Here is a 23,431-nt window from a genome sequence, read left to right as displayed (position 1 = left end):
ATTATCAGCTTTTACTAATAATTATACATAAGTATAAATTACAACTAAAATGAGTTTTTGTAGGCAAGTCATTGAGTTATCAAAAATCAGTGGCACTCAGTATTGATACACTATGAAGTAAACAGGCATTTTCATGTATTGGTATTAATTTCATGAAATAACCTTTCTGGGGAGCAATTTTATAAAATGATTGAAGTTTATAATGCCCTGCTGTATAGCTTATTATAGCAGTATCCAAGTGCTGATGTGGTAATCAATCAAGAGTGGTTGGACATATTTGAAGAAATTCATCTTTATGCTATGTATAGTAGCAAGAAAATTTAGAAATAACCTAAATGTACATTAAGCAATTAATAATTGGCTAATTTATCAGTTAGCCAGCTATGGTTAAACGGCTTTGGAGTTGGCAAATGTGGGAAATTTCACTCCTTCACTAACTAGCATAGATCTTATAACTAACTCTCTGAGCTTTTTTTTCCTCTATAAGTGAGAATTAAATGCAATATATGCTTAACACAGTTCCTGACATATAGTTAGTATTCAGTGAAAGATAAGTTATGGTTTTGGGGTTGGGGCTGTAGCTCAGTGGCAAAGCGCTTGCCTATCATGTGTGAGGCACTGGGTTTGATCCTCAGCACCACACAAAAACAAATAAAATAAAGGCACTCTGTTCATCTACAACTACAAAAAAAAAAAAAACTTTTTTAAGTTGTGGTTCTTATTAACAACTATTGATAATTACTTTTCATCGTTTTTTAGTTTTCAGGGAAGGTACCCAGGATTGAACCCAGGAGTGCTTAATTACTGAACTACATCCTTTTATTTGTTGTTGTTGTTGTTGTTGTTGTTGTTTGGTTGTTGATAGACCTTTATTTATTTATTTATATGCCGTGCTGAGAATTGAACCCAGTACCTCACGCATGGCAGGCAAGTGCGCTACCGCTTAGCCACAACCTCAGTCTCCTTTTTTTTTTCCCCCAGACAGAATCTCACTAAGTTATTAGGACTGGCTTTGAACTTAAAATTCTCCTGCCTTAGCTCACAGGTTGCAGGGATTACAGGTGTGTGCCACTGCACCCAGCTTGATGATTATTTTTAAATTAACAAATATTTATTATGTACCAAATAATGAAATGTGTTGGACTCTAGAATTGAGAATTGAAAAAGACAGACTGTAGCCTCATGGAACCTATTTAGTACTCTGCAAATATTAAAATGATAAATTACATCTCTGTTTATGTAGATATCTAACTTTTGTTTCAGTCTTCAGCCTTTTATAGTGTATCCTCCACATTATAATCAAGAGTGATCCTTCTAAATACAAATCTGATTGTATCACTTACTACTTAGAACCTTTCAGTGACTACTCACTGCCCATAGAATAGAATCCAGATTCTTTATATTACTTACTCTTCCAGCAATATCTTCCATTGTTTGCCCCCATTTCTCATTTGCCTCCAGTAAAACTTCTTTGGTTCCTTGAGTATGAATGGGTATTATGGTTTGAGATCTAAAAATATCCCCCAAAGAGTTCCTGTATTAGTCAGTGGAGCAATGTTCAGAGGTGAAAAGATTGGATTATTAGAGTTAAGCCGTCATTAGTGGATTAGTTTGTTTTATGGATTAATAATTTGAATGAGTACTGGCTGATACCTGTAGACAGATGGGGTATGACTAGAATTAGTAGATCACTGAGTGTGTGGCCTTGTACTTTATTTTGTCCCTGGTTCCTCACTCTATGTCTCTGCGTTCTGGTTGCCATGAGCTGAGAAGCTTTCCTCTACCACAGCCTTTCTCCATGATGTTATGCCTCATCTCAGGTCCAAAGCAATGGATTGGCTGGTCCACCTTGAACTGAACCACAGACAACTTTTCCTCCTCTAATCTATTCTTGTCAAGTATTTTGGTCACAGTGACACACACTAGGTATTCCAAGTAATATTTCCTTTGCCTAGAAAATCTCTTCTGCTTCAGTTCTTTATGCTTTACTCATCCTTCCCCTAAATTTAAATGTAACTTCTTTTTTTTTTTTTTTTTAAGAGAGAGAGAGAGAATTTTTATTTTCTTTTTGGCAGACACAACATCTTTGTATGTGGTGCTGAGGATCGAACCTGGGCCGCACGCATGCCAGGCGAGCGTGCTACCGCTTGAGCCACATCCCCAGCCCCTAAATGTAACTTCTTCCTGAATATTTTCCTTGTCTTCATCTCCCTAAAATAAAGTGCTCTCAGCTATCCTATTTCTGCTCTCATAGCACTTCGTACTATTTTTGTTAATTTAATTGTTTGCCTTCCTTTTTAAAGTTCTTTAAGTCATACTACACTGGTCTTGCTCACCATTGTACTCCAGATAGACAGCCTGGTAGCTTGACAGAGTAAGCAGTTAGTACATGCATATTAGATATTAATAAATACTGACTTAGGAAATTAATTGTACCTTTTAACTTTTAAAAATTCAGTATACATATATATACACATGCAAAATGTCTGGGGAAATGTTGCAAATAGTTATTGCTAAATGTTGGGATTTTTGTTTTACTTTCTTGTTTATATTTTTATGTATTGTTTAAATTGTTTTTTAATGAACATGAAAAGTTTTTATAATTCATAACAACTCTAAAACCATTTTTCTTTTGGAAAAATAGAAGAAAGTACTGCCTTTGTTTCCATTGCTTGATCACTAGGTTCCTTTTATGAAACATGTTTTCATTTTAGTGTAAGAATGGCAGAGGTGAGGATCTATGGGAAACAATAAATTAGGGCCCAGTATTCAATCCTTTTTCAAAGGATGAATTCTTATAGTGCCATTGACTTAGTTGGAATTTACAAGCACGTTTGTTTGGCAGTGTCCATCATAGACTTGCCTACTAAATCAGTGGTTTGTATGTCACTAAGTCTACTAATAGTATGTATTGGGTTACTTTTTAATCACTGTTTCAAAACAGCATAATACCCACTCTCAAATCCTAATGTAAATGAGCAATCTATATTTGGATCTGCAATTTTTATGCCAAGAGTCACCCTAGTCCCAGCTACTTTGGAAGCTGAGGCAGAGGATTGCTTGAGTCCACAAGTTCAAGACCAGCCAGGACAACACAGTGAAACCTCATCTCAAAAAAAAAAAAAAAAAATTTCTTTAATCTGTCTTAATAGAATCTATACACAACACATTTTGAGGTTTATTCTTTTGTTCTATTGTTTGCCCCAGAGTTAATAAACATTGACACTCAACTGAAAATGGAAATCAGTCTTTGAATTTTTCCAGATCAAGGTAGGATGCTCCACCGAAGCACCTGTCCTGGTGCATTTATGTCTCCCAACATGTGAAAGTTCATTCTGCTCCCTCTTTTACCAGGCTTCCTGCCCACATTTACTTTGCAAGAATGATCCTCACAAAGTCTAAACTACTCTTTGTAAAATCCTTTATTGGCCTCTTTGGTGTACTGCAGCCTGTGCACCTCTGTTCCTTTTCCATATAGTGTTCTTCTCATCCCCTTTTGCTCAGTTAACTCCAGTTCATGGGTATCTAATCTTAAGCATCAGTTTCTCAGACAGCCTTGAATAGATCAAATCTTGCTAAATCAAGATCAAATCTTGAAAACCTATCGGTTTTCATAGCATCTTTTTCTTCATTGAAGACTATCACATTTGCAGCTTTATATTTATTTGTTTAGTTATTTAATATTTGTGTTCCCACACTAGACTACAGAATCCAGAAGGGAATAAAATCTAATTTTGTTCCTTTTCATGTCCCACAGTCCCTGATAAATAGCAAAAAATTGGTGGTTGTGGGGGTTGGGGTTGTGGCTCACGGGTAGAGTGCTTGCCTCACATGTGTGAGGCACTGGATTCATTTCTCAGCACTACATATAAATAAATGAATAAAATAAAGGTGCATCAATAACTAAAAAAAAATATTTTTTTAAAAAATTGGTAGTTGGGGCTGGGGATGTGGCTCAAGCGGTAGCTCGCTCGTCTGGCGTGTTTGCGGCCCAGGTTTAATCCTCAGCACCACATACAAACAAAGATGTTGTGTCCGCCGAAAACTAAAAAATAAATATTAAAAAAAATTTTCTCTCTCTCTCTCTCTCTCTAAAAAAAAAAAATTGGTGGTTGGAAGGAAGGACTGATACTCTTGCTAGTAATAGAATCTCTTGATCAGTTGTTAATCTCCTTAAGAAATTAAATGGAAGGAAAAGCTAGAAGTAAATTATACAGGCCAAATCCTTACTTGTTTAGTGTAAAGCTATGTATCTAAATCATTTAGAGTCAGATCTCTGATAATAGCTTGTAGATAGTGATAAAATTCAAAACAAAAATGGGGAAAAGATCAAATGAATCAGCACATTCTGCTTCTAGTTTAAAAATATTTTATGATTTACTTTGTTTTTTTTTTCTTTGTTATCACTAACTACTTTTTATTTTTAAAAACATTTTATGATTCACTTTGACTTCCTATAATATTTTTTAAGAACATCCAAGCAGCATCATTTATTCCCATAAATATTTCACTGTATATTTCCAAAAGATAAGAACACTTTTCAGAATACATACCTAGTATCATTATCATATCCCCATAGAAGCTAATAGTAATTCCTTAATAGCATCAGACATTCTGTCAATATTCAAATTTATAATTTTTTCATAAATGTCTTTTTCCTAGGTTTTTTTGAGGGGGGTTGTTTGGGGTTTGTTGTTGTTGTTGTTGTTGTTGTTTGTTTGTTTTGTTTTTTGGTGTTTTTTTTACTTTGGACCCAGATAAGGTCCATGAATTTGGATTTATTATTGAATCTCTGAATCTAATTTATAGGTGACATCTCTTTTGTCTCTTTGAAGAACTGAAGTTGTTTTTCTTACAGTTTTCCATACTACAAACTTTATTGATAACATTCACATGATACAGTTTAACATATTCTTTTATCTTCTGTATTTCTTATGAACTGGTAGTTGGATCCAGAAATTTGATCAGATTTGGGTTCAGTCTTTTTTGGGGTACTACATTTATAGAGGTAATATGACGGTCTTCTATCAGGAAGCACATAATATTCTGATAGAAGACCATATTATCATATTAACAGTCATTAATAACACCTAGCTCCATTAATTCATTAGGAATTCATTACAGAATTAATTGAAATACTTGTGTTAAGAGAAACTGCATCTCCTACTTGATTACTTTTCGATGCAGTTTGTACCCAGAAAATCAAAGAAAATGTTTGTATCTTTCTGCTCATCTGCCTGGTTTCACAAGTTGGAAGCCAAAATTATGTTTGAAGTAGAACCTTTTTGAGTTACTTTCTAAAGTGAGCAAACAGAAGCCAGGTATGGTGCCTCACACTTGTGGTCCCAGCTACTTGGGAGACTGACACTAGAGGATAACTTAAGCTCAGGAGTTTTGAGGTGAGCCTGGGCAAGATAGCAAGAGTGTCTCAAAAAAGAACAAACATTAAAAAAAAAAAAAAAAAGTTAAACTGGGCACAGCGGTACATGCCTATAATCCCAGCAACTTGGGGCTAAGGCAGGAGGATTGCAAGTTCAAGGCCAGGCTTAGCAATTTAGTGAGGCCTAATTAACTTATTAGGTGCAATCAAAATAGATTGTATCCCAACTTGCTCAGTGTAACTGTCAGACACAATCACTCTATTCCTCCTCAACAAATATTTGAATAGCTTTCATGGCAGTGTGTATTTAAAGATGAATAAAAGGAAACCAAAAAATAGACAAAGAGAAATTCTGATACGTATTTGGAGATGTTCCCTTTAGTCATTTTTCTTATCCCCACTTCATTACTTCCCAGCTTATTTTTTCACTTCACTATTAATCTTTTCCCTACCCCTTCCACATAAAAGATAATATAAAACTCAATTATCAATTTTCAGTTTTACTAAGCGTCTACGTTATATCAATAATGTACCCTGCCATATACATATATGCTCCCTTTTCTTCAAGAAGCTTATAAACTAGAAGACAGTCAAGCAGTTTCCAAAAGTGTGTTAAATACTACAAGAGGGCAGGTACATAGAGCTACAGGAATACATATTAGAAAACGAAAATTGTGCCACATACAATGGCACACGCCTATAATACCAGCGGAGAGGTTGGGTTTGAGGACTAAGAGAAGGAGAAGTCAAGAATGACTTCCAGATTTCTGTTGTAGGCAGCTGGAAGGATAGTGGTGCAATTTAGCGATAACACAAGATGAAGAGGAGGTTAGTGAGGGAAAATAATGTTTAGTTCTGAAAATGTTAAGTTTGCAGGTCTTAAGTTGGAATTAAGAAAAGTGAACAATGTGATCATTGAAGGTATGGAAGATCTTTGCATCCCTAATGAATATATGTGGGAATATGAAAACTTAGACTGAAATTCCAAAGCAATAGAATAGTGTTCCATAAAAGAGGAAATAGTTAATAATATCCACCATTTCCAGATAGGTGAGATGGAATAACTATAGCGTTAAGCTATTAAAAACTAGCAAGAGAATTATGGAAGTGATGAACCACAAGAAATCTAAGCTGGAGTATATAGAAAGATCCAGACACTGGATGTTCTAGTCATTTCTTTTTTTTTTTTTTTCTTTTTTCTTTTTGTTCTCATTTTTTTTTATTATTAGTTGTTCAAAACATTACAAAGCTCTTGACATATCATATTTCATACATTCAATTCAAGTGGATTATTGTTCTAGTCATTTCAAAGAAGCAATATCGTAGCGAAAGTTGAATGCCAGAAAGTAAGAAGAATAAGATAATCTTCTCTGCTGTCTCTCTACTCTGGAGAGTGCTAACAACTTTTACAAGTTGGGAAGTATTTCTAAAAGTCTAACCAGCATAAATAATACAGACACATGAAGGGAGTTAAGTCTAGAAAGGAGAGTCACTCTGGACTCTAGTGTTCTTAATCCAACCTGAGATTTCCCTTCATGGGTATGAGTAGATTTTTATTTGGAGGGATATTTTAAAAACCTCTCACTGGAATTTTTTAAATTAACTTTATTGAGGAAAGATTACCATAAAATAAAATACATTCATTTTAAATGTATAGTTGAATGAATTTTAACAAATGTCAAATATATATTCATTTTGAGACTTACCGTGGTCATACTTTTAATGATATATTTAGTTGTTTACTCTATATATGGTTCGTTTGGAGTACCTTCATATAAAGTTATCCATATTTATAATATAAATTTTACTGTTCTATAATTTGCTTATTTTCTAGGGTTTAACTACACGAGTGGACCATGAAACAGCCAGTGTTTTGAGCTCTGGTAGCACACACTCTGCTCCTCGAAGACTGACAAGTCATTTGGGAACCAAGGTAACAGAAGATTACAAACTCTTGTTCCTAATGCTATTAATACTTTGTTAAGACATTGTTCACATATATTTTCTAGAAGAGAATTCTTACTAGGTCTCTATAACGTCAATTTTTTTTTTCTTTCTTCTGCTACTGAGGATTGAACCCAAGGCCCTATGCATGCTAGGCAAGCACTCTACCACTGAACTACATTCCCAGCTTTCTGCCATGTTTTTATACAAAAAAAAAAAAAAAAAAAAAAAAAAAGCATAAACAAAGGAGAAAAGGATTATTTAAAAAAACTGGCAAATTATGTAATTGTTGATTCTTTTTCAGCCTCATCTTGCACTTGTCTGCAGGTATCCTAAACTCCAGCCAAACTAGCTTACTTCCTGAATTGCCTATAATTTTCTGCCTCCATACCTTGTCTGCTGTGGCATACGCCACTTTCTACCCCACCACAAATGGTTGTAACTATACTAGCCAGCCTCCAAAATTCTTCTTAGGCTTTGCTTTTCTAATTCTCAGGGTCCCCTTAAGCTCCCCAAGTGATCCACTTACCTGGTTTGTATCACTAACAATTGGAATGAAGCTCTCTTTTGGAAAACAGGGACTATTTTTTATGTATCTTTTTCAGCATCTAGCACAGTATCTGTACATAATGAGTGTTTAATATTTATTGAGATGCATGGAAAAATTATTGAGGTTGAATGTTACCCGGGCTGATAAGTGAGCTTTCTTAGGGTAGCTCAGATGTTAGTAAATCTTTTAGGATTGTGGGAAAATGTTAGAAAGAAAATATTTGATTTAAAGCCAAAGCTCTGATGGGTACAGTGACACATGCCTATAACCCCAGCAACTCGGTAGGCTAAGGCAGGAGGATTGCAAGTTTATTATCAGCCTGGGAAACTTATAGAGATCCTGCCTCAAAATAAAAAATTAAAAGAGCTGAGGATGTAGTTCTATGATAGAGTATCCCTAGGTTCAATCCCCAGTATCACAAAATAAAGCCAGAAGCTTTAATAGAATATTAACTGAGATGAAATTTAATGTTACCAAATAATACATTTTCAATAAAAACTAAATATTCCATTTTTTTCTAAATAATATAACAACTCTTAAGAAACACATTGAAATAACTAATGTTGACTTGAGGAATGCATTTTAGGGTAATCAATGATATGATCAATATGAAGCTTAATCCTTTTTATAATTCACAATAGTTAACTACTTGAGATCTCTTGTGTGCCAAGGTATTGTATGTACATGATTGCTAATCCTCTCAAATGCCCTTCGAGATATTCTTATCCCTCTAATGAGAAAACTGAAGTAAAAAAAAAATGATGATGTTAAGACTTTACTATGTACTTTGAATGCCAGCCACTGTCCCATATGTATTATTTTATTTGGTCTTCACAAATTATTCTGTTTGGTACTTAGAAAACTAAATCTCAGAGAAATTAAATAAATTAACTAGCATCAACCAGCTTGTTTGTAAGTGGTGGAGCCAAAAGTTGAACCTAAATCTGATTTATTCATAGTCCTATATTATCTTCCTAAAATTTCATATCTAAAAGTAGGTATGTTTACACATTCAGAGCAGCGTTTCTCAACCTCAGAACTATTGGCTAGATAATTCTTTGTTGCATTATGGGATTTTTACAGCATCCTTGGTCTCTACCCACTGAATTCCCTTACTTCTGCCTCCCAATTGTTATAACCAAAAATGTCTCCAAGATATAGCTAAATGTGTCCTAATGGGGGAAAAATTGGCCCTGATTGAGAACAACTGAGTTAAAGAGATAACACTCTATACTTTTATGTAATAGCCTCTAGCTTTGAAATGAAGCTGATGACAGTCCAGGATAACTAGGTACTATTTTCCTGTTTCTAATCTATTTCTAAATAAATTCTTAGAATGTATTGTCAAAGTAATTAATGCTTACCAGTTGGCTTTAAAAAAAGAAAATGACTATATGTCCTGGCTTTATCACTCCTTATGTGCTCATGGCATTTTCATTTTTATGACAAATATTTTGCATTTATAAGAGAGAAATTATTGGGCTGGGGTTGTGGCTCAGCGGTAGAGTGCTTGCCTCGCATGTGCAAGACCCTGGGTTCGATCTTCAGCTCCACATAAAAATAAATGAATAAAATAAAGGTATTGTGTCCAACTACAACTAAAAAAATAAATATTTTTTTAAAAAGAGAGAAATTATTAATTTTAAAATATCATAATCTGATCAGAATTAGTGATTATCTTGAATTAGTATTTAGTAAATAACAATTATTACAAAAATGTTTTTTCATGATTGTAGTTGTAGATTAAAAAATAATTACATAATGGATTTAGATAAACCACATTCCTTGTTGTGTGTGTGCATGATATAGACAACAGTTGATTTTCACTCATAGTTAGTAGATTACCCCACCCCTAATCCAGACAAAAAGCATTTAAGTATGATAGAACCTACTTTCTTATTTCACACTGTATAATACCACTGCTACTATTTACTCACATAAACAAATTATTGATTATTGTCTAGATTTTAATAAAATACCATTACTTCATCCTAAAGATTTTGTTTTGTTTTGTTTTTTTACTAAGTTACAATAGATATCCCATTCATCACTTCATTAGTCTTGGCTTTTAGATATTAAAGTCATAATTTTATTTCTAAACTCATTTGGCCCACAGGTGGAAATGGTGTATTCATTGTTGTCAATGCTTGGTACTCATGATAAGGATGATATGTCACGAACTTTGCTAGCCATGTCTAGCTCCCAAGACAGCTGTATATCCATGCGACAGTCTGGATGTCTTCCTCTCCTCATCCAGCTTTTACATGGCAATGACAAAGACTCTGTATTGTTGGGAAATTCCCGGGGCAGTAAAGAGGCTCGGGCCAGGGCCAGTGCAGCACTCCACAACATCATTCACTCACAGCCTGACGACAAGAGAGGCAGGCGTGAAATCCGAGTCCTTCATCTTTTGGAACAGATACGAGCTTACTGTGAAACCTGTTGGGAGTGGCAGGAAGCCCATGAACAAGGCATGGACCAGGACAAAAATCCAAGTATGTGCTTTATAATGAACATCATAGTGCATGTTTGAAAGCAAATGTAAAAGTTTTAGATTAGAAAACTTTGTAGTTAATATGTTGTCTTTATGAATGAAGGAGTTAATTCATATTAGCTGTCTATTCCATTAACATACATAGCTTAAGTCTGTATTTTCCTAAAAAAAATTAACAAAGGAATACGTTATGTACACTACTCAGTAATCAAAAAAGAACAGCAAATCAAAAGAAATTTATATAGTCAAAGCTTAGTAGAACTAGAAAGAACTTGAACAATTGTTGGTTGCCCTTCTCTTTTATTCCATAGGGGAAGCTCAGAAAAGCAACTTTACATTAGTTCCTCCAGCTACTAGTGACCAAGCTGTACTCTTTCATATATTCGTATCAGTCTCTTCAGTGGACACTATATTTCTGTTAATGTTATGTGATCCTCCAACAAAAAGGGAAAGGGAAAGCATCATCATCTCCATTTTACAGATGTAGAAACTGAGACTCGGAGAGGCTAAAAGATTTGTTATGGCCTCACAGCTAGTAAGTAACAGAACCAGAAACACAAACAGGCTGAATGTGCTGTTAGCTCTTTACTCTTCCTACTGTACCACCTTGCTCCAGGCAATGGGCCCCAGTTGCTGGTAATAATAAGCCCCCCAGCTCTTTGCTCAGGAAGAGACCCTTGTTCACTAGCCCTTCTCCCTCAGGAGCAGGGAACATAGAAGTTGGGTCCCTTGGGGACATAACTTCATTCCTGTAGCCAAGAACCAACAGCAGTAAGTATATAAGGTAAGACCTTCCTTCACCCAGTAAGAATTACACACACACACAGGATAAGGAGATGATTTTTTCATATCAACCTATTGATTTGGGGAGCAGTAAAAGGAATTGTGGTAAAAATATGGTTTAGGAAACCATAGCAGATTTTTTTCCAAGCTTAAATATAAACATTATTTTAAATCTAAAAATTTTTAAGATAAGAAAAAAGTAGAGCTGATTCTTTATATCTGCTATCCTAGGAATGAGGAGAGCTAATAAGATATATTATTGAGAGAATATTGCCTTTCTGAATTGATTCTTGGTTAACCACAATAATGAAATGGTCCAGATTTTTTTTTTTTTTTTTTTGGCTCATGGTACTAGAGATTGAACCAGGGCCTCAGGTATGCCAGGCAAGTGCTCTACCACTAAGCCACATCCCCAGCACCACATTATTACTTCCAAACAAATACTTATGTCAAGTAATAAGTTTTGAAACCTTGTACATAAGCCAGGTATGGTGGCACACACCTGTAATCCCAGTGATCTAGGAGACTTAAAATAGGAGAATCTCAAGTTCAAGGCTACTCTCAGTCCCAGTGAGACCATCTCAAAGGACTGGGAATGTAGCTTAGTGGGACATCTTTTTCTCTAAATTTTTTACTATCTATTATATGTATGTATGTGTCAGTCTAGTAAATTTTATCCACTAGGTATTACATTGGTACGTACACATTTTCCATTTTCTTTCATTCTTTTTCTTTCTTTTTTTATGTTTCTTTTGTTTGTGATAGTGAGACTCAAACCCAGGGGTGCTCTACCACTGAGCTACTTCCCCAGACCCTTTCATTTATTTTTTTTGAAATGATGGTCTCACTGACTTGCCTAGGCTGACCTTGAACTTGCATTCTACTGCCTCAGCCTCCTGAGTTGCTGGGGTTATAAGCCTTTGCCACCATGTTGAGCCTCAGCCATGGGCTTTTAACCCACATTTATGAAAATAGCTAAAGTTATAAACAAAATTAAACATTTTATTCCAAAATGTTTTTATTCTTTCATATAGTGAACATAATTAGAGGGAGACGAGGTACTTGGGAATTAACTCAGGGGCGCTTAACCAGTGAGCTAGTGCGCTATATCCTTACCACTTTTTATTTTTTATTTTGAGACAGAATCTCAATAAGTTGCTTAGGGCCTTGCTAAATTGCTGAGGCTGCCCTCAAACTTGGAATCCTCCTGCCTCAGCCTCCCAATTCACTTGGACTATAGACATATCCCACCATGTGAAGATAATTTTAAATTATTAGATATGTTAATTATACCATAAACATTCAGGGAACTTAAATTTTAAGTTCCCTGAATTAGATTAAGTTACCTGGATATTAGATTAATAGAATTGGTAAAGGATAGATAAATGGTAAACATTTTTATGGAACCAAGAAAAGCTTTTATTCATTTTCTGTTCCACATTTGTAGTCTTTATTCTCATCCACTCAGCAAATATTTGTCAATCCATTAAATTTATATGCATTAGGGATATGCTAATGATCCTTACGTATTTTTAAAGTATAATCATTGTTTTTCAGGTAACAAAACATTATGGTTTACATCAATTGTATTTTCCAGTGCCAGCTCCTGTTGAACATCAGATCTGTCCTGCTGTTTGTGTTCTAATGAAACTTTCATTTGATGAAGAGCATAGACATGCAATGAATGAACTTGGTAAGACAGAAATGTTTCCTAATGCCATAGACAAATACTTGTGGATTTTTTAAAATCATGGTAGAAATTTAATACACTACATGAAGATATTCAATCATTGATAAGTTGAAATATAAGGATGCTAACTTCTATTACCAGGTACTTCCTTCTTGTAGCAAAATACTGTAGCCTGGTTTCCCTGGTCTTCCTGAGTCAACAGAAACTGCTACCCTGTTATAAACTAACTTAGATTTTCAGAATCTTAGCCACTGATTAAAAAAATTATTGAACAGACCCCTCCTGTTCCTATTACCAGGGTTAACCTGTGTAACAGTTTATATAAGAGTAATCTGAATTATTTTGAAATATAGAGATTTCATTTTCCTTGAGATCTGTCAGTCACTTCTGATAAACACCAAGAAGAAATATTATTAAGCATTTCATTTATCTTCACAGTTTTCAGTATTTTACTCAATTTTCATCATAAGCGTCATGGTGTCTTTGAAACTGATTAATATAGAAAAACATTATGCTAGAAACATTTCATTAATTTTGTAACAATTAGTCCTTTAGGTATGTGTTATCACACGCTTAAACCTTATATAACCTGCATTTGTGCACCCCATTTTTCATGAAATGGTTTTTGATTTCTAGGTTCATTTTGCACATGTGATATTTATATATTGCATGATGCTGAGCCATCTCATGTGAGCTGTAGTTTTTCATGCCACAGCAAGAACCATACACTGAGTTTCCATCTTAATGTAGCTGTGCCCTTGCTTTTTGTGCTGTTTATGTTACATTACATTCCAGCCTCCACTTTGTATTCCTGTCACCCTCATCATTGTCATTTATCGTTTATCTTATAAGTGATTAAAGTCATGAGACTCTTAAACGCAGAGAACTCGTACAGCCAAAAATGAGTGTTGTCTCCTTCAGAGTCATCACTTTGGGAGGCTCTGTACTTTTGAAATTTCAGGCCTACCCTCAGCCATGCTTTCTTCCCCACAGTCCCACCTGATTCTCTTGCCTCCCCTAGTATCCTGTGGAATCTCAGTTTATCTTGAGTTCTTCCCTCATTATTTTAAGTTTTTTTAATGCTAATAATAACGGGAAAGGAATAATAATAATAAAAAATAGAAAATCCAGTTTTAAGATATTTTTCTATTATAAATGTTCCTATGTTCCAATGGACTGTAGACTAGGACTGACACATTAATCATCTGAATTTCAAAATAAAACTTAGACTCAGTATTTGTTCCTCTTCCTTCTTCAGGTAGGAAGGCTACCCGGGGCATTTCATCACAGGAGCTAGGGCAGGGGCTTTCAGGTGAGGAGCAGGATGGGACCTCTGGGGGTGTGACTGCTGGGAACATAGCCACAGGGATACCTTCCTCTCACTCCTAGTCTCCAAATTTACACTGGGGCAAAAGGAGAATTAAGGTTTGTAAATTGGGGGGAAATAGTATAAGATAGTACAGGCATCTGGCAGTAAGGAATTAGGGAAGAAATAAATCCCAATTAAATGAAGGGAAATCCTGAAGCTCAGTCCATTGGGACTGTCATGTGCATATATGAAGATCATGGTCATTTAACCTTTTACCTATTAGTATTAGAATATTAGACTGTGTATGTAATATATGATATTAATCTGTCCCAGAAACTGTGCTAGACACTAGAAATCTTTAATAAGACATGGCCCTGTCTTCCAAAGAACTTATGATTTATTTGCCTTAGTGTTTTACAAAGTTTCTTATTTTAGAATAGAGCATTTCATGCTAATGGTGGCTATCTAAACTAAGTAAAACAAAAATAACATACTTTTAAAAATGAAACATGATCTCTCAGTTCTTTTTTTAGTTAAGAAACTGAATTAAGGATTCTATTTAATGTCACCTGAGGCAGTTGGTCCTCCATTATTTGTAAGGTTATAAGATACCATATTGGACAATAATTACATCCATCCACACCACTATTTTCTAACTTAGACATCAAATAAAATGTATAAGGATGTGCTTGTTACCTTGAAACATCCTAACTTTTTTTAGGGCAGCCAATTTTTATTCTATCGACCAAAAATTTGCATATTTTACTGAATCCATTTATAGTTTTAGCCTATGAATTATATTCTTTGCCTCAAAATTCACTGAAATCTTTTTTTCTTATTTGCCTGGCATTGTAAATGATTTTGTCTTGTATCTGATGTGCCAGATTTTTATTGAATGTTCCTTTTTTTCATTAGCCATGTTGTTCATGGTTTTGTTGACACCCATCATATCTTTTTTTAATCTTTTTTCTCAGAATCAAATCCTAAAATGTTTAGTTTTTCCATACAAGAGGTTTCAAGTCTTTGACAATTTAATGCCTTCTTGGGACCTTCTTTAGATGTACTTTTATCTTTTTTAAGAAAGCATTCCAGATATTGCTATATATACCAGGCAGGATTTTATGAAGAAACAAGACATAGTTTGTCTAACTTCACTGTTGATATTCTGCTTCATAATACTCGACATTTGGGGGATCTCATTAATATCCTGAGCCACAGTCATCAGGTTTGCAGTGACTCTGATAATATCCTGGGTTAGAATTCTGTTATTATACTTCTCCTTTATCCAACTGCAGTATCATCTACTCCCAAGGCTTCAGTTACCACGTTAGTGTTAGTGTTCAGTGTTTTTCAAATTTACATCTAGTTCAAGTTCTCTCTCCTGAGTTTTAAACACACATCATACTTCCTAACTGACATCTTCCTTTAGGTGATATTTCAGAGATTCTAACTGAACTATCACAAACTGAAATTCTTAATTCCCCCACCCTTAAATCTCTGTTTCTTCCAGGATTTCTCTTGGCAAAATCAATCCACTTGCTTAAGCCAAAATTTTTTAAAGTCATACATGGTTTCATTTTTATTCCCTTCATCTAGTAACTGAATACTTTAATTCCACTTCTTAACTATATTTCAAATCAATATTTTTTTCTTCCCCAGTTCAAGCCACCATTGTCTCTCTTGTTCTATAATACTTTGTTTTATGCCACTCCCTGTTCCAGTCATAATCCATTCCACACATTGCAAATATAGTAGTCTATTTTTTTTTATTGTTGGTTGTTCAAAACATTACATAGTTCTTGACATATCATATTTCACACTTTGATTCAAGTGGGTTATGAACTCCCATTTTTACCCCGTATACAGATTGCAGAATCACATCGGATACACATCCACTGATTTACATATTGCCATACTAGTGTCTGTTGTATTCTGCTGCCTTTCCTATCTATAGTAGTCTATTTAGAATGTCCATACTTTCCTCTGCCTAAAATCCTTAATGTGGCACAGAAAGTCTTACATGATCTTACCCATTTTTGTAGCCTCATCTTGTGTCCCTTTCCTTGTTGATTCATATTTCAAACCCAAGGGCCTCTACACATGCTGTTTCCTCTTCCAGAATGCGTCTTTCTCATACTTTCTCCACCATTGTTAAGTACTCATTCTTCCTTAAAGATTTGCCTTAAACATTATTTTCTTAGCCTTTTTCTCGGGACCTGCCCCCAACCCTGGGTCTAGGTTAAATCCACTTATTAACCCTGGGCTTGAAATGTCTGTCTTTGCTCTAGTCTGTAAGCTTCTTAAAGACAGTGACTAGTTTTGGTTCACTGATTATATATTTTTCTACTATCACAGGTAAATTCAAGAAAAATCTTTCTAAATACAGTTTAGATTTTCTTTGAACAAATTAATTTTTACTTACCTATAGTCAAAGTTGTCTGTCATTTCTGCTAGTCATAAAGATTTTCGTGAATCTTTCTACAGTTAAATCCCTTGGCCTGGAATTCTTGCCCAAGATAGAATTTTGTTTGCAAATTTGCAAACAAAGTTCCAGATCATTTATAAAACCATAATATACTGGCCTTCTTTCAGATTAATGACCTATTTAGGCTTACATTATCCCAGAATTGCTTGTCTATATTCATCTTTTTTTTCCTTTTTTTTTCTATGTTAGCCACTTCTCTGTAACAAAACAATATTCCAAGTCCCATGATTATTAATGTTTGATGATGAATAATATTTTTCATAGCTCCACATGCATTTTTATCTTGCTTTTGTTCATTTCCTCACCATTTTGCTTCACTTTTTTTTTAAGCCTTCTTTTGTTGTCTTTTCCTTTCACTTTGTTTTCCTCCTTATTCTCCTACTGTTGGCCACTGTGGGCATTGTTGAGCATACCCAGTAGTAAGAATCAGGGGGAAAGAAAATACAAAATCCTAGTATAGATGGTATTCAATACTATTAAAGAAAAGTAAAGAGGTTTTTTTAAAGCATAAATAGTTTTATAGAACTTAGAAGTTGATCAGACATTCTTTTTGATTGAAAAAATAATCATTGCTTAATGCACAGTTTCTTTTAAAAGTTTCATTAAAGTTATTAGGCAACAATGTGCAACGATGAAGAGTGTTTTTTTAAGCCCTAATAGTAAAAATAAGTTGCCTTTTTTTATTGATGTTTAGAAAGACCTAGTAATAGAAAACGGTCATCTTCATGGTTGGCAGCATGTAGTATATGTGCAGTAAGTAGAAAATACACTCATTCAGTAAAGCAAGGGGCTGGAGGGTGGAGTAACTTGCAGAAAATGGAATAGCTGTCAGTTGTATTTTATAAATATGTTACACTAAAGTCCTTTATAATAGCTTTTGTGGCTTATAAATCTAAAGGCAAATTTAAATCATATATACTCATTCTTTGAGGTTTCTTTTTCCTAATATTTAATTATCAATTTGATGATAATTTGTTTTATTTTAGATTATTATCTTTTTCCTCTTGCCCTTTTTAAATTAGGGGGACTACAGGCCATTGCAGAATTATTGCAAGTGGACTGTGAAATGTATGGGCTTACTAATGACCACTACAGTATTACTTTAAGACGATATGCTGGAATGGCTTTGACAAACTTGACTTTTGGAGATGTAGCCAACAAGGTATGTTTTCTTAAGATCTGTTTCTTAAAGACAGCTCAGGTTCATAAGTTAGGTCAGGTTAGTTTACTTTCACATACACAAACTACTTTTCACTTACTTTCTTTGTCTCCCTTCTAATTAAACAATGACTAAAAAAAAAACCTGTACTTCAAGTCCACTGCATATCCTTACTCATTTCATTGGGCTTTGCCTAAATAAAGGCAAAAGTACATATACAGGTGAAACATCATAGTGAATTTATACAGTTATATTACAAAAATTGTTATTATGAATCTGAAAATCCTGTTGACCAAGGCAAGTGTGAGGCACATACTAATTCCATCCAGGTAAAAGATCTTACTTTAAAATCCTTTGCTTATATTTCTTATCTATTCACTTTATTTTTTTCAGTTTTACAAGGATAGCAGAGAATTGGGAGGGCATCTGTCTTTCTTCTATATAATCTTGTTCTACATCTTTTACAGGTGAAATATCTGTATGAACAGTGAAAACTAGGTTTGACATTTAGTAAGCACAGCTTCAAGCTACCTTGTTGATGACGTTCTGTTTAATATCTAATTTTACAGGCTACGCTATGCTCTATGAAAGGCTGCATGAGAGCACTTGTGGCCCAACTAAAATCTGAAAGTGAAGACTTACAACAGGTACCACTTAGAATCTCAAATGTTTCTTGGATATTAGCAGGTTAATATTCTGACTTAAGTCATAGCTCAGTATTTAGTACCTCATGTTTTAGAGTAAAGTTTCAGTAACATTAGAATAAAGGAAAATAATTATAGGAATTTCTTTGCTACAGGTAGAGCATTCCTAATCCAAAATCTGAAATAATCCAAAATCTGAAACTTTTTGAGTGTTGAACATGACAGCACAAGTAGAAAATTACACACCATGAAATTTCATGCACAAAATTATTAAAATGCTAAAGTTACTTTCAGGTTATATATATATAAGATGTGTATGAAACATGAATTTTGTATTTAGACTTGGGTGCTATGCCCAGGTTATTGCATACTGTATATATGCACATTCCAAAAGCAAACAAATTCTGAAACCCAAAACACTTCTGGTCCCAAGCATTTTGGATAAGGTTTTCTCAACCTGAATAGATTTTACTCTTAATCTCTAGCATTAGAAATAAAAGGAAGCTAGTATTAAGCATTTTTATACAATTTTTTCTAAAATTGATTCATTTGCAGGTTATTGCAAGTGTTTTGAGGAATCTGTCTTGGCGAGCAGATGTAAATAGTAAAAAGACATTGCGGGAAGTTGGAAGTGTAAAAGCATTGATGGAATGTGCTCTGGAAGTTAAAAAGGTACCCTTGAAAATAGTACTGTAATATGGATTCATGTTAGCTACCTTTTTTTGCCACCTTCTCCATACTTCTCCCCAGGAGATTTCCTAATTTCTGACCTATTTATCTTCATTGTTTTAGTTCAATCTCTAGGAGTATTCAAGGGGAAAGAATTTGTATATGGTAGTTTAGTCAGGGTTTCTCAGCTCTGACATTGTAAACATTTTTGACCCAGATAATTATTTGTTTTAGGGGGCTGACCTATGCATTGTAGGATATTTTGCAGCATCCATAGCCTTTGCCCACTAGCTGACAGCACACCATCCCCCTGCCCCCAACAGGTGTGATAATCCAAAAGATTTCCAGATATTGCCAAATGTCTCTCAAGAAAAAGGTACAAAGTCACTCTTGAGAATCTCTGTTGTATTACTTGTGAGCTCTCCAAATTTCAGTTCCCCAAAGTCCTAAAAATTTAATGATCAATAGGAAACTCCAAGTAATAATTTCTTTCTAGGACATATCTTCAGGTAGGGTATCTAGTTCAGAAACTAAGCTAGTTTAAAAAAAAAAAAAATAGTAAACTTGAAATCGGGGAGCAACCAAGCAAGTTATCTTAGCCAAACTGGGCTTCCTTGACCCAACTGGCCGAGACCTGTAGCCTAAATTTTCTTCTTAAAAACTTTTATTTTCAGAGAGAGTGAAGAGTTTTTTTGTTTTTCACTGTTTATTTAGTTGTGTATTTTTAGTGGAGTCTATTTTTTATACCTGGAAGACACTTGAAAATTTATTAGGAGAAAAGTATTCAACTATATTACTAGTTATAAAGATAATATTCAAATATGCTTGGGGTATGCATAAAGATAACCTTTAAAGCTACTGAATGGAGCTGGTCATAGTGGTGCATGCCTCTAATTCCAGCAACTTGAGAGGCTGAAGCAGGACAATCACAGTTCAAGGCCAGCCTGGGCAACTTAATGAGAAGCTGTCTCAAAATAAAAAGGACTAGGGATGTACCTTAGTGGTAGAGTGCCCCCTGTGTTCAATTCCCTGTACTGCAGAAAAGTAAAATAAAATTGAGCGGAAAACTAACACTTCAGAAAAGAAGTTATATTAATGACCATTAAGCACTAGAAAAGATAAATGACAACCTTAGTTCTAAGGGAAATGCAAATCAAAAATACAGTGAGATACTATTACACAGATCATATTAGTTAAAGTTTAAAAATTGGTCAAGTGATATAAGGATGTTGAGCAGTAGAGATCTTACACACTGCTGGTGAGAATGTGAAATGGTGTAACCACTTTAAAAACATTTGGCAGGGACTGGGGTTGTGGCTCAGTGGTAGAGCACTTGCCTAGCATATTCAGGGCACTGGGTTCGATTCTCAACAACACATAAAAATAAATAAATAAAATAAAGGTATTGTGTCCAACTACAACTAAAAAAAAACAAAAAACACTTTACAGTGTTTTTAAGTTAAACATACACCTGCCATATGACCCAGCCATTGCACTTCTAAGTATTTAACCCAAGAGGAACAAAAACTGATGTTCACACACAGAATTACACATGAATGTTTGTAGTAATTTTGTTTGTGATAACGTAAATTAGAAATAACTCTGATGTCTGTCAGCAGGTAAATGGTAAATAAATTGTGGAATATCTGTACAATAAAATTCAACTCAGCTATAAAAAAGAATTAACTAGGCAGACATGGTAGCACATGCATATAGTCTAAGCCATTGGGGAGGCTGAAGTGGGAGGATCACTTGAGTCCAGTTGTTCAAGACCAGCCTGGACAATACAGACCTAAAGATCTACATACAGATTTATTGATACAGACTTAAAAGGCTAGATTAAAAGATACATCCTACTGAAAAACACAGAAGACCATAATAAATGGAAAGACTTGTCCTTTTCTTGGAAAAGGCCATTTCACCCTAAATTTATCTGTATTTTTTTTTTTAAGTTATGCTGTGTTACCCAGGCTGATGACCTTAAGTAATGCTCTTGCCTCAGCTTCCCAAGTAGCTGGGACTTAAAGAATGTGCATAACCATGTCCAGTTTCATCTATAAATTTTTAATGTAAGGCCAATCTTGGAAAAACTAGCCAATCAGAAATTGCTATTGTACAATTCTGATTTAGGCTTCCTGGTTAACAATATTAAGAGTTTGTTGGTTTCCTCTTTGTCTGTATTCAGTGCAGTAGTCATTGTGAACATGCTTTTTCTCTAATTAGTCATTGATTGCCTTTCAGCTTTATTTACTACTACTCATGATCAAGAATCAGAACTTCTTCCTATTTCCCCTGCATGTATGGCAGCACTTTAACTCTGTTCAGCTAGCTTACACCTTCCACACAATAGAGCCTTGTCTTTAATGTGTTCTGTGCCCCAGTTTTTACTGTTTACTTAAAAATGTGAGTACTTTACTCTTGTCCTCTACATCTTCTCTACTGGATCCTTCTTTTCTTATGTTTCAACTACATAAGAAACCCAGTCTTTTGAAAATGAAAATAAAAATGCTCTGTGGCTTCTAACTACTACAGTATTTTTCTTTTCCTGTAACATCCAAAGCCTTGAACAAGTTACTTGCTTCATTTAATTAGTCATACCATCTTCAGTCTCTCCTGATTTTGCTTCTGATACAGCTCTTTTCCAGGTTGCAAAATCTGGATTTATAGATTCACTTTGGTTTTTCTTTTCTACCTTCACCTGTATTTTATACTTTCTGATCACGCAACTTACTGAAACTCCTCCCTTTGCTTTCACCTGTATTTCCAACTTTATATATATATATATTTTTTTTTTTTAAGTTGTTGATAGACATTTGTTTGTTTGTTTGTTTATATGTGGTGCTGAGAATCGAACCCAATGCCTCACACATGCCAGGCAAGTGCGCTACTGCTGAGCCACAGCCCTGTATTTCCAACTGCTAATCTTTTTGTCCTTGTCATTTTATGTGTGAGCGTATGTGTATATGCATGCACACATACACACTGGGGGTGGAGCCTAGGGCCTAGTATATACTAAGCACGCATTCTACCACTACACCACATCCCTAACTCCTAATCATTTCTTTTCTCCTCTGTTTTGAACTGTAAAACTTTATTGAATCAAAACTCTTGGCCTTTGACATATAGTCACACAGAGAGCAACTTTTGTTTTTCTAACTTTAGCTTTTCCAGGCAAATTGCAGTTTGACTCACTGCTCTAAAGACTTGCCATCTTTCTTGTTCTCAGAAGCTTAAAATGCTCTGCCTTTACTTCAATCACATTGCAATTAAAATTGAGCTTTTCTCATATCTTGATTGTGGAAGCATTTCCTTCCTGCCTCTTTCTAGCTCTCTGATAAGCAGTGTCTAAACCTACTCATACTATTTCATTTAATTAATTTCTTGATAAAGAGAATGGGTAGTTGTCTACTTTTTTATTTAGGCCCATAATGTTTCCTGTGGCATTCAAAGTCTATATTTTAACTCTCTGAACTTACTTTCTACTGTTCCCAGCCTGGGCCTTGGTCTCCTTTGTGTCTTTCTATTCTGCAGTCCTTCCTTCCTGATTTGTTTTTGTTTTTGGTACTGGTATTAAACCCAGAATTACAGGTGTATGCCACTGCACCTAGCCCTTCTTCCTGATTTCTGCTTCCATACTTTATTTATTTATTTGTTTGTTTTTTGTACTGGGGATTGAACCTAGGGATGCTGAATCATTGTGACACATCCCCGGCTCTTTTTGTATTTAATTTAGATTCAGGGGCTCACTGAGTTGCTTAGGGCCTCGCTGAGTTGCTGGGCTGGCTTTGAACTCACAATCCTCTTGCCTTAGTCTCCTGAGCCACTGGGATTACAGGTGTGCACCACTGCACCTAGCTACTTTCATACCTTTTTTGGGGGTGGGGGGGTAGTAACCGTGATTGAACTCAGGGGCACTCAACCACTGAGCCATAAAGCCAGCCCTATATTGTATCTAGAGACAGGGTCTCACTGAGTTGCTTAGTGCCCCTCTCTTTGTTGAGGCTATCTTTGAGCTCACGGTCCTCCTGCCTCCACAAGCCACTGGGATTACATACCTTTTATCATTCTGCTTCCCCTGCGAGGAGCTACTGTCTTCTCTTCTCTATGAAGGTACAGGTCTTATCCTCTTACAGAACAGTCTTCTCTGGAATATTTTATTAAAATTCAGGCTGCAATAATCTTTTAGAGCACCTTGTTTTGTTTTGTTTTGTTAATTGTTTGAAGTGCCTGTATGATAGGCACATAATAGATTTCATGTGATACTGAGGATCTAACCCAGTGCCTCATGCATGCTAGGCAAGCACTCTACCACTGAGCCACAACC

At 35.0% G+C, this 23,431-nt stretch overlaps 1 protein-coding gene across 8 annotated transcripts in view; it reads left to right on the top strand.

Moving 5' to 3' along the window:
• The window catches only part of Apc (APC regulator of Wnt signaling pathway), a 121,568-nt gene that overhangs the window by 86,496 nt on the left and 11,641 nt on the right, over nt 1–23,431 (top strand). For 3 of the 8 annotated variants that reach the window (XM_076856918.2, XM_076856914.2, XM_076856916.2), the window contains 7 exons: nt 7,215–7,313; nt 9,991–10,369; nt 12,749–12,844; nt 14,100–14,153; nt 17,658–17,797; nt 18,364–18,441; nt 18,994–19,110. In XM_076856918.2, the coding sequence (XP_076713033.2) occupies nt 7,215–7,313; nt 9,991–10,369; nt 12,749–12,844; nt 14,100–14,153; nt 17,658–17,797; nt 18,364–18,441; nt 18,994–19,110 (963 nt within the window). The remainder of the gene's footprint in view (nt 1–7,214; nt 7,314–9,990; nt 10,370–12,748; nt 12,845–14,099; nt 14,154–17,657; nt 17,798–18,363; nt 18,442–18,993; nt 19,111–23,431) is intronic. The other 5 variants (XM_076856922.2, XM_076856921.2, XM_076856919.2 and 2 more) reach the window with 3 other exon arrangements.

Source organism: Callospermophilus lateralis, chromosome 5, assembly GCF_048772815.1.
Source record: "Callospermophilus lateralis isolate mCalLat2 chromosome 5, mCalLat2.hap1, whole genome shotgun sequence".
Classification (NCBI taxonomy): domain Eukaryota; kingdom Metazoa; phylum Chordata; class Mammalia; order Rodentia; family Sciuridae; genus Callospermophilus; species Callospermophilus lateralis.
This window is presented reverse-complemented; position numbering and strand designations above follow the sequence as displayed.